Source organism: Bos taurus, chromosome 11 (genome assembly GCF_002263795.3).
Source record: "Bos taurus isolate L1 Dominette 01449 registration number 42190680 breed Hereford chromosome 11, ARS-UCD2.0, whole genome shotgun sequence".
Classification (NCBI taxonomy): Eukaryota; Metazoa; Chordata; class Mammalia; order Artiodactyla; family Bovidae; genus Bos; species Bos taurus.
The window spans coordinates 71,507,750-71,520,347 of NC_037338.1; the positions used below are offsets into that span (position 1 = coordinate 71,507,750).

The following is a 12,598-nucleotide window of genomic DNA, read 5'->3' on the forward strand; positions in this document are numbered from 1 at the left end:
CACTTTGACTGTGGTGTTCCGGGCTAGTTATGTGGCTGCTCCAGGGAAGATATTTGACTCTATTTGCCAAACAAAGCTGAAAAAAATGTCTTTCTGGGAGCGTTAGTATGAGCAACACACCAGGAAGAACCAAAATAGCACTGAAAGGTATCATATGGAAGAACTAAGTGCTATTTTCTTCATTGAGCCCTCCCCTCAGGATGTGAGGGCATCACTGATTTATGGTCTTAATGAAGAACTTACGTGCCAAAGTGGCTGAGGAAGGCAGCAATATACTCTCTTCTTTTGTGATAGCCTTGAATCACATACTGCACCTGGAACACGAACCCACAGCTGAGTACAGTAGGGAATTATTAAATGCTTTATCATGTAAAATTTCCAAGATTCACAGAAGTAGAAAGAATAGTAAAATGAACACCCATATTCCCACATCTATCTTCAATAACTGTGAATATTTTGTCTAGTTGCTTTATCTAGCCATCTACCTATCTATCAACCTGTCAATCAATCTTGCTGAAATGTTTCAGAAGAAATTAGAGACATCATTACAGTGTGCCCCTGAACACTTCAGCATGCATCTCTGAAAAACAAGACAGTTTCCTACACAATCACAATACTGCTATCACACTCAACAAAATTTAGTAATTCATTCTCTGAATTTATTTAGTACCCTGACAATTTTCCAAACTTCCCAACTGTCCCCAAAATATGTTTGAAAAAAAAGCAAGGATATAAACAGGGATCAGGCATTTAATCTAGAAAGTCTTTTACTAGAGAATAATAGTACCTCCTGGGATGTGAGTGTGTGTGCCTAATACTGACTTTTTAGAGATTGGGCTGTCTTATCCTGCATTCTAGACTCTCTGATTGTCTCCTTCCTTTTTTCTCTACCTTCTGTATTTCCTATGAATTGGAAGTTAGAGCTAAAGGTGTGATTAGATCCAGGTTAAACATTTTTGGCAAGAAAACTTCCTAGGTGATACTGAGTTTGATCACTGGTTAAGCTGACATCAGCCAGACCACGGTACTGTAAGGGAATGGTTCCCTTTTGCCAAAATGAGTAATCCAGGGGTACACTCCTCGAAGCATGTGAAGATCAAGTTCCTTAATGGTTTTAGTATTTGTTGGAGATCCTTGTCTGAATCAATTACTTCAACTGAGGCCTGAAAAATGGTATGTTTGTATTTTCTCATTCTATCTCATTTAACAGCTGGCATTCTCCATAAAGAAGAGTTTCCTCTCATCAAATGGGCCTAATTGATTATCTTGAACTACAACTCCTATTGAAAAGGACAGTAATGCTCAATTATTTCTTTTTAGGCTTGTAACATTCAGAATAAGGAGTGTTACAACAGGCGATTTTGCCTTTTTATATTTCCTTCTTAACACCAAGTGGCAGTTTCTATAAAAAAAATTGTGAACTCATTAAGCTAGGCATCTGAAAGTTAGTCATTTACCCATCAGTTTCTAACGCAAAAATACATTCCTCATAAAACGTCTTTATAATGGCTGAAAGAAACAGTGGGAGAAAAAGACCCCCCAAATAGTTTATATTGGCTGTAGCCACACTGAGTCTCCATGGATAACAAAAGCTCAAGATAAAGTGCTTGAAATAACCTTGACACAATTGGTACTGATAGCCATTTGTACCCTTTAAAAGTAAAACAGTTCTATTTATATAATAGGGGTTTTATGTCAATTTATAAAAACAGTGCTTGCTTTGCAGGCTCAACGTAGGATCAGAAATGTTATTTTGGGGAAAGAAAAACAGATGATAAGTTTGCTTAAGTGGCTTTGTTTAAAAAGGGGATGAAAACAGTTCTGTATACTTGATTTTAAAAACAGAAAACCATTTTAACAGAAACCCACAACAAAACTGGCTATAAAGATAGATTCCAATGCAATTATGGAAATTCATTTGAAGAGATTGTTTCTAAAAGCAGCCCATACTGTCCTCGTTTGTAGCAAGCAGAAGAACATCAATTTTGAAAGACAAGTGAAATTAATGAAAGGGAACCAGATAAGAAAAACTGACTGATTCTTGTATTTCTGGGAAAATGGTATTATAATTTTTTTTGAGGAGAATGTATGACTAGAAATTAATCTCAATTGGAGAGCTTTAAAAAGGCTTTTCTTCTCAGTTCTGGAAGACCAAATTTGCATTTTTCTCTATAATACTGGGACACAGATTTGAAGGCAGTGTAAAACCTACACTGTAAGTAAGAATGCTGTCCTCTGATCAGTTTTGTGGGAGGGCAGGGGCTGGGGGAATCTGGTCCAATGAACAGCAACCACTCCGTGAGAGTTAAACGCCCTAGAATCTGTGCCAAGCCCACAGACTGCAGAGTTGCCAGATTTTAGTTCCTTTGACATTTAAAAAATAATACTGAAGACTTTGAAATATTATATTTTTAAAGCATTTTCTATATAGAGATGAGCTATCTTTTGAATGAAAGAGACAAACAAAAGATTTATTTTCCAAGCCATTGTGAACAAGTCAACAGAAGCAAAGAAAATAGGATTTGGCGAATTAAGCAAACTAAGTCCATGTGGGAGAAGAAAGAAAGTATTGTCTGTGGACTAATAGCTCCAGTTTTTAGCTAAATAAGTTGGCTGGACATTAACAAGTATATTCTATACTTGCAGAAATACCTGATTAGAACCAATAGTGTAAGCTCAGTTACTTGCCAGTGTAAAGGCTCATTAACGCAGCTAAGGGAAAGCTTTAGATAATCTGGCTATAATCTGGATGCTGCTGCTGCTGCTGCTAAGTCGCTTCAGTCATGTCCGACTCTGTGCGACCCCATAGATGGCAGCCCACCAGGCTCCTCTGTCCATGGGATTTTCCAGGGAAGAGTACTGGAGTGGGTTGCCATTGCCTTCTCCGTATAATCCGTCCCAGGCTCCAGAATCCCTGGGATTCTCCAGGCAAGACCACTGGAATGGGTTGCCATTTCCTTCTCCAACGCATGAAAGTGAAAAGTCAAAGTGAAGTCGCTCAGTAAGTGTCTGACTCTTTGTGACCCCATGGACTGCAGCCCACCAGGCTCCCCTGTCCATGGGATTTTCCAGGGAAGAGTACTGGAGTGGGTTGCCATTGCCTTCTCCGTATAATCTGGCTATAAGCCAATCTGACCTGGAAACCCTGTCCCAACAAGCAGGACTCTGGCAAACTGTTCCTGGGCATGACAGGAAGAATCAGGAACCAACTATTAAAATGTGCTGTACAGAAAAGCAGAAAGAGATGAGAGCCGCTTGACAAGATCACTGTGATATTAACTAGTGGCACACACACACACGAACATAATAATTGGGAAATGAAAGAGTTGAAATTTTTTTAAACCATAAGAAGAAGAAAAAACTTAGGGCATAATGGAAATTCAAGAATAAGAAGATATATATTTAAAAGATGAAGAACCTAAGAAGACAGTTCTCCAGAGAAGACATACAGATGGCCAATGAACACATTAAAAAATGCTCAGCATCACTCATTGTTGCTGCTGCTGCTGCTGCTAAGTCGCCTCAGTCGTGTCTGACTCTGTGCAACCCCATAGAGGGTAGCCCACTAGGCTCCTCTGTCCCTGGGATTCTCCAGGCAAGAATACTGGAGTGGGTTGCCATTTCCTTCTCCAATGCATGAAAGTGAAAAGTGAAAGTGAAGTCGCTCAGTCATGCCCGACTCTTAGCGACCCCATGGACTGGAGCCTACCAGGCTCCTCCATCCATGGGATTTTCCAGGCAAGAGTACTGGAGTGGGATGCCATTGCCTTCTCCCACTCATTGTTGGAGAAATGTAAATCAAAACTACAATAAGGTATCACCTCACACCAGTTAGAATGGCCAACATCAAAAAAATCCACAAATAAGAAATGCTGGAGAGGGTGTGGAGAAAAGAGAACCCTTTTTGCACTGTTGGTGGGAATGTAAATTGACACTGACACCACAGAGAACAATATGGAGATTCCTTTAAAAACTAGGAATAAAATTACCATATGATCCAGCATTCCCACTAACGGGCAGATACCCTGAGAAAACCATAATTGAAAAAGACACATGTACCCCAATGTTCACTGCAGCACTATTTACAATAGCCAAGATATGGAAGCAACCTAGATGTCCATCAACAGGTGAATGGATAAAGAAGTTGTGGTATACATATACAATGGAATATTACTCAGCCATTAAAAGGAACCAATTTGAGTCAGTTCTAGTAAAGTAGAAGAACCTAGAGCCTGTTTGTAAACTTACAGTACAGTAAGTCAGAAAAACAAGTATCACATATTAATGCATATATATGAAATCAAGAAAAATGGTACTGATGCACCTTTTTGCAGGGCAGGAATAGAGACACAGACATAGAAAACAGACTTGTGGAGACAGTGAGAGGAGAAGGGGGACAAATTGAGAGAGCAGCATTGAAAGATATGCATTACTACATGTAAAACAGATAGCTAGTGGGAAAGTGCTGTATAACACAGGTAGCTTAACCCAGTGCCTATGACAACCCAGAGGAGTGAGTGAGTGGGGGAGGTGGGAGGGAGGCTCTTGAGGGAGGGCGCATACATATACTTATGGCTGATTCAAGTTTTTGTATGGTAGAAAACAACACATTGCAAAGCAATTGTCCTCCAATTTTAAAGAAGATGAAGGTAAGACTGGAACAGGGAGGTCAGAATCCTTAGAAAAGGAAGGAGGGCAAACAAAGTGGGAGTGAAACTGATGAAATCTATTCAGAGCAGGAAAGGCCATGTTAGATGGAGGCTGAAACTAAGACCGGGTGGAGAGGATGGCGTCTGCACCACGATGCTGGGGAAATGACAGTGGAGGAAGGAGCCTTACAAGGCTGGGGAGGCAGGGGACTTGCTTTTACCTTGTTGGTGAGCAGGTGGCACACTTGGGGAACATAATCAATGAGACAGCCTCCTCCTGGAAAAGCTGGGATGTGAAGAGCCGAGGAGCCGCCAAGTGCACTGAAAGGACAAGAGTACAGTGGATACTTCTCTTAGGGCTCAAGCAACTTACATGACATTCCCAACACACTTGGTTTCTCTTGTCCAAGTCTGGCCACCAACTGCCTGAATCAATGAGGGTGAAATTAGGTGCTTCACTTTATGATTCCATTTCTATATTTTAATCCATTTTGTTACAGCAGCATGTTCACGTTTCACATAACAAACAACTAACAATTAATGACAACTCATGATCCTATCACAAAAGTACAGATAAGCATATTTTGATTGGCATAGGTAAATGTCTTACCAACACGAATGGGTTGTACCTGTTACTGAAACACAGACTTTTATACTCTTAATTATGCCCAATTCATAATTGAGCCAAGCAAAGATACGTCATTCATTAAATGTTGAACTGATGTGCCGGTGTTATAGAGAACCAAAGGGACTAGTTGTGAAGCTCACGGCTTGGCAGCCTTGAGCAGCCTCTTTGGACTTTAGTTTTCTTATTCTTGTGAGTGAAGTGAGTGAAAGTCGCTCAGTCGTGTCCGACTCTTTTGCAGCCCCAGGGACCATAGCCTGCCAGGCTCCTCTGTCCATGGGGTTTTCCAGGCAAGAATACTGGAGTGGGTTGCCATTTCCTTCTCCAGAGGATCTTCCCAACCAAGGGATCGAACTCACGTCTCCTGCATTACAGGTGGATTCTTTACCACTGAGCCATGTGAAGTAGGTGGTTGAGAGAAGGGGATGCAGTCACCCCGGTGGTTAGGCAACCCAGGCAGGTTTTGTAAATGAGTACAGAGAACCAGGTAGGGTCTGGGGATTTTGCACACAGTGGGAAGGGCTCCCATTGCTCAGCCTCGGCTGGTTTCTAATATGTAAGGAACACACGCCTGGTCTCATCAGATCCTAATTTTTCAACTGAAGCCAGAAATCCAGATGATTTAAGCTCTCAATTTTTAAATGGTGTTAAGCAGTTAAGCATTTTCTGAAATACTGGTCTGGAGTCTGTGGGCCAATATGGGTAGAAAGTGAGCAACTAATCAGTCAATGCTGACATTCGATTCATCTAAACAAGAAGGGACAGTAAAAAATCATCAATCCAAGCACTGAGACACACTGCTGATCTAGAAACAGTTTCCAGAACTTTCCTGGAGATTCTCTTTTCAGTTTAAATTAACTGGCATAGAATTATTAAGAAAATTGTTCAGAACCTTATAGCATGCATTTTGTATATCATTCTTAATCTTGATTTCATCTTTTGTCCTACTCTTCTTTGGTCCTAATTTGTTTTTCTTACTTGAATTTTATTTTAATGTGTATATTTCTATGACCCCCGTAAACCATTTCTTTAAGACAAACAGGATATAAAAACACTCCTCAATCCCTTAATGCTGTGATTATTCATTATCCAAGTCCCCACAGTAATGAGATTGTAAATGAAAACAAAATATTTGACAATAACAGTCTGGAAAATCATTCTCAAATAGTTTAGAGCAGAGAGACTCAGTCTAGAGTTTGTGGTCTTCCCTGGTGGCTCAGTGGCAAAGAATCTGTCTGCAGTGCAGGAGATGCGCGTTCGATACCTGGGTCAGGAAGAACCCTGGAGGAGGAAATGGCAACCCACTCCAGAATTCTTGCCTGGAAAATTCCAAGGATAGAGGAGTCTGGTGGGCTAACATCCATGGGGTCACTGAAGTGACTGAGCGCACACACACTCACAGTTTGTGGAATAATATCTGTAACTAGCTAAAGGACTCCAGGACCAGCCTGTCACTCTGTTGACTACAGATTTCTGAAGTTAATTTTTTTAGGTAAAAATGAATATTATGTTTATTTATGGGAATGAAAAATCCCAAGAAACAAAATTTCAGGTGATGCAAGTAACTCAACACAGAGTGGAAACATTCACTGTTGACTTAGCCTCCTCAGAAGATAAGTAAAACGCACTACTCTGACAACTGAGAAGATTCTGAGACAGCGTTTGACTAAGTATGACATTCATGAATCACATACACCCTGTAACTGCACAGAATTAGCAAGAACGTCATTTCCATTTGCTACTCTCTGAAGAGACACTAGACGAGATTTAGCCTCAACTCTGAAGAAAGCTAGGAAAATTCCTGTGACTTTCTGTGAACTAGAGGAAGGCTTTCTGTTTCCTCTTACGTACGCAGAAGTACACAGAGGGTGCGCATCTCACTCCAAGGGTCTAATGGTTCCATTAGGATGGAAAACTGATTAAGAAGAAAATTTTAAATTACGAGAACAATAAATCCAGTATCTATAGCCTGTGGTTTTTGGTGAAATATCTGCATAACAGAATACTAAGATTCAGGCTTCTCATAGGTTACTTAGAGAAACAATCTTTAGCATAATAAACCGACACCCCCTCCCCCCAACCAAATGATTTGGATAGTTCCCTGGAATTGACAGCACTGGACTTTGATCTGTATAAAATACTACAGAGTAAGTTTTAAATCATTCACTACATTGAATACAATGAGTAAAAACAGTGTGTGAAAAATCAACTTGAATCTCTCTCTCTGCTTCTGAGATACAGCCATTTAACAAAATTACCTATAACAATAGAAAGAAGCAGAGGTTTGGAGAAACCCAAAGGCCGGCTGCTCAACTGCCAGGGCCATCTCTCTGCACCCTGCTTCTGTGATTATCAAGAACTAACTCTGGTTGCTAGGTGCTTTCCCATTATCTAATTGAACCCTCTCTACAACTCAATGAGGTGGAAATCATCACTGTGATATTACAAGTGAAGAAATTGAGGCTCAGAGAGCAGAAGAAACTTCCCTGCAGTCACACAACAGGGAAATAGTACAGCTGGGATCTGAATTCAGGGAAGCCTGTTGCTAGTGTCCAGGCTGCTGTGACTGCTGAATTATGCACCTCCCTGGGGAGGGGGTGTGTGCTAGGTCATTTCAGTCATGTCTGACTCTTTGCCACCCCATGAACTGTAGCCTGCCAGGCTACTCTGTCTATGGGATTTCCTAGGCAAGAATACTGGAGTGGGTTGCCATGCCCTCCTCTAGTGGATCCTTCCGACCTAAGGATCAAACCCATGTCTCTTACATCTTCTGCATTGGCAGGTGGGTTCTTTACCACTATGCCACCCAAGTTGGGGTGGAGTATAATCTTGAAAGGGCTGCAAGGATGGAAAGACACACTGGGGGTGACTACCAGTGAGCGGGGTCAGGATTTCAATGAGGTTAAAGGGCTTCTAGAAGCACTCAGCGGAGAAGGCGATGGCACCTCACTCCAGTACTCTTGCCTGGAAAATCCCATGGATGGAGGAGCCTGGTGGGCTGCAGTCCATGGGGTCGCAAAGAGTCGGACACAACTGAGCGACTTCACTTTCACTTTTCACTTTCATGCACTGGAGAAGGAAATGGCAACCCACTCCAGTGTTCTTGCCTGGAGAATTCCAGGGACAGGGGAGCCTGATGGGCTGCCGTCTATGGGGTCGCACAGAGTCGGACACAACTGAAGCAACTTAGCAGTAGCAGCAGCAGGAGCACTCAGACCACCACAGAAGCACAGTGCTGCACAGCTCATCTCCCTTTGCAACTTTCCACATGGCAGCAGGGCAAGCATTCCTCCTGATTTTGTTCACACCCAGATGGTCAAACAACCAGATTCACTGCATCTCGGATGTGATGGACCAACCACTCTGTCATGTTCAATTGTGAACGACTTAGCTATGCAGGGGAAGGAAGCCTCAATGTGTGAAGCACTTCAGATACTACAAAGGATAGTTTTAAATCAGAGTTGATTTCTTAAAGGAAACTCGCTGCACTCTTTATTTAACTCAGTAGTTTTTCAGCCCATGAGAGTTCTGAACCTGACTTCCAGCATTGCATGCTGATAAGTGCTGCTGATTCATGTATAAATATCCGCCTCATGGGTAAATATTTAACAGGCTTGCTATAGCCTGAATGCTGCCCTGATTGTGCTGAATAAACAAAGTCAAGTGCCATGAAATAAAAGAGCTATTATGTTTTCAAAGGGTGCAAGATGGAGGAGGTAAGGCCTTGTGATCTCAAATCCTTTAATATTCATGAATCAAAAAATACTATGCTGAGCATGTACAAGAGAAAACTCCCTCTCTGCAGGCATGCCCAGCTTCACTCAGCTCTTCTCAGGAATGCAGGGCTGGCTGGAGAGAAGCCGCGCCTCGCTAACCCACTCTGTGGCTGAGTAGGGGCTAGGGACAGGGTGATGGGGAGATCAAAGGGACCACTGGGGCTGTTGACTCTTCTGATCTCTGGAGCAGTTCAGGGAGAAAGGTGGGTTAAAAGATGGAGAAACTAAATTGGTGTGCCAGGGTCTCAGGCTGAACTTAAGAGGAGAGGGTGAAAAGGGCTGCTTTGATGAGAAAGTACCTTCTATCTCCTTATGGGATGCAATGAAACATGAAACTAGCTGATAATTCATAGAACTGAAACTGAGTCCATGGACAGAAATGACAAGGACAAGGCCAGAGCTGGAGAAACCTTTCCACCTTTTGTGGAGGTAAACAGACCCAAAGGTAGCCAGAAAAACAATTCCAAGTCTGTCCTCCTTGGGTTCTAAAAGTCAAATATAAGAACTGTCTATGTACTAATATTATTGTTTCCATGCAAATACAGCTAACTGAGCCTCTGTGGACCTTGCTCGGTCTGCAAATATTCAAAGCGTCTCTAATATTGAAGACTTGACTTGGCTACAATCAATAGCATAAGGAAATATTTTGGGGCATTCTGGTGTGGAAAAAGGCAGGCAATCAACCTGTCTGCAAGCTTGACTTGGGACAATGGGTTTTTAACCCATTATGAAATAGTAACTCCCCTCTGTTCCTGTGGGGCCTTACCTATAGGCCAAATAAAAATGAAGAAAACGTTGACTTAGCACCAGAGAAAACCAGAAGGGCCACTGATTTTCAACTGCAGTTCTTGCTTCTACCAAGTCTGCTCTCTTTGGTCCTTCTCCACTTTCCCCTGAGTACAGTGGGGATACTACTACTCCAAAAAGACCCACCTCTCTCAAGGGTTAAAGTAACAATTAGAGTTACACTAATATGAAAATGAAATGTTCCCTTGGGATCTCTAATTTTCTTGAAGAGACCTCTAGTCTTTCCCATTCTGTTGTTTTCCTCTATTTCTCTGCATTGATAGCTGAGGAAGGCTTTCTTATCTCTCCTTGCTATTCTTTGGAACACTGCATTCAGATGCTTATATCTTTCCTTTTCTCTTTTGCTTTTCACTTCTCTTCTTTTCACAGCTATGAAGAGGTGACAAGAATACACAGAAGAAGTGTACAAAAAAGATCTTCATGACCAAGATAATCACGACGGTGTGATCACTCACCTAGAGCCAGACATCCTGGAATGTGAAGTCAAGTGGGCCTTAGAAAGCATCACTATGAACAAAGCTAGTAGAGGTGATGGAATTCCAGTTGAGCTATTTCAGATCCTGAAAGATGATGCTGTGAAAGTGCTGCACTCAATATGCCAGCAAATTTGAAAAACTCAGCAGTGGCCAGAGGACTGGAAAAGTTCAGTTTTCATTCCAATCCCAAAGAAAGGCAATGATAAAGAATGCTCAAACTACTGCACAATCACACTCACCTCACACACTAGTAAAGTAATGCTCAAAATTCTCCAAGCCAGGCTTCAGCAATACGTGAACTGTGAACTTACAGATGTTCAAGCTGGTTTTAGAAAAGGCAGAGGAACCAGAGATCAAATTGCCAACATCTGGTGGATCATCAAAAAAGCAAGAGAGTTCCAGAAAAACATCTACTTCTGCTTTATTGACTATGCCAAAGCCTTGGACTGTGTGGATCACAATAAACTGTGGAAAATTCTGAAAGATGGGAATACCAGACCACCTGATCTGCCTCTTGAGAAACCTGTATGCAGGTCAGGAAGCAACAGTTAGAACTGGATATGGAACAATAGAGTGGTTCCAAATAGGAAAAGGAGTACGTCAAGGCTGTATATTGTCACCTTGCTTATGTAACTTATATGCAGAGTACATCATGAGAAATGCTGGGCTGGAGGAAGCATAAGCTGGAATCAAGATTGGCTGGGAGAATATCAATAACCTCAGATATGCAGATGACACCACCCTTATGGCATGAACTTCCTGATGTTCAAGCTGGTTTTAGAAAAGGCAGAGGGACCAGAGATCAAATTGCCAACATCCGCTGGATCATGGAAAAAGCAAGAGAGTTCCAGAAAAGCATCTACTTCTGCTTTATTGACTATGCCAAAGCCTTTGACTGTGTGGATCACAATAAACTGTGGAAAATTCTGAAAGATGGGAATACCAGACCACCTGATCTGACTCTTGAGAAACCTGTATGCAGGTCAGGAAGCAACAGTTAGAACTGGACATGGAACAACAGACTGGTTCCAAATAGGAAAAGGAGTATGTCAAGGTTGTATATTGTCACCTTGCTTATGTAACTTATATGCAGAGTACATTATGAGAAACGCTGGGCTGGAAGAAGCACAAGCTGGAATCAAGATTGCCGGGAGAAATATCAATAACCTCAGATATGCAGATGACACCACCCTTATGGCAGAAAGTGAAGAGGAACTAAAAAGCCTCTTGATGAAAGTGAAAGTGGAGAGTGAAAAAGTTGGCTTAAAGCTCAACATTCAGAAAACGAAGATCATGGCATCCAGTCCCATCACTTCATGGGAAATAGATGGGGAAACAGTGGAAACAGTGTCAGACTTTATTTTTCTGGGCTCCAAAATCACTACAGATGGTGACTGCAGCCATGAAATTAAAAGACGCTTACTCCTTGGAAGGAAAGTTATGACCAACCTAGATAGCATATTCAAAAGCAGAGACATCACTTTGCCAACGTAAACGTTCATCTAGTCAAGGCTATGGTTTTTCCTGTGCTCATGTATGGATGTGAAAGTTGGACTCTGAAGAAGGCTGAGTGCCGAAGAATTGATGCTTTTGAAGTGTGGTGTTGGAGAAGACTCTTGAGAGTCCCTTCGACTGCAAGGAGATCCAACCAGTCCATTCTGAAGGAGATCAGCCCTGGGATTTCTTTGGAAGGAATGATGCTAAAGCTGAAACTCCAGTACTTTCGGCACCTCATGCGAAGAGTTGACTCATTGGAAAAGACTCTGATGCTGGGAGGGATTAGGGGCAAGAGGAGAAGGATGAGATGGCTGGATGGCATCACTGACTCGATGGACGTCGGTCTCAGTGAACTCCGGGAGTCGGTGATGGACAGGGAGGCCTGGCGTGCTGTGATTCGTGGGGTCGCAAAGAGTCGGACATGACTGAGCGACTGATCTGATCTGATCTGATGGCAGAAAGTGAAAAGGAACTAAAAAGCCTCTTGATGAAAGTCAAAGAGGAGAGTGAAAAAGTTGGTTTAAAGCTCAACATTCAGAAAACTAAGATCATTGCATCTGGTCCCATCACTTCATGGGAAATAGATGGGGAAACAGTGGAAACAGTGTCAGACTTTATTTTGGGGGGCTCCAAAATTACTGCAGATGGTGACTGCAGCCATGAAATTAAAAGATGCTTACTCCTTGGAAGGAAAGTTATGACCAACCTGCTGCTGCTGCTAAGTCACTTCAGTCGTGTCCAACTCTGTGCGACCCTATAGACAGCAGC

General features: G+C 42.1%; 1 protein-coding gene across 6 annotated transcripts in view; it reads right to left on the reverse strand.

The window, feature by feature from the left end:
• Positions 1–12,598, reverse strand: part of BABAM2 (BRISC and BRCA1 A complex member 2) — a 422,242-nt gene that overhangs the window by 94,082 nt on the left and 315,562 nt on the right. For all 6 annotated transcript variants that reach the window (XM_059891476.1, XM_059891480.1, XM_059891478.1 and 3 more), the window contains 2 exons: positions 4,871–4,970; positions 244–314 (listed from right to left, as the gene is read on the reverse strand). In XM_059891476.1, coding sequence (XP_059747459.1) covers positions 244–314; positions 4,871–4,970 — 171 coding nt within the window. The remainder of the gene's footprint in view (positions 1–243; positions 315–4,870; positions 4,971–12,598) is intronic.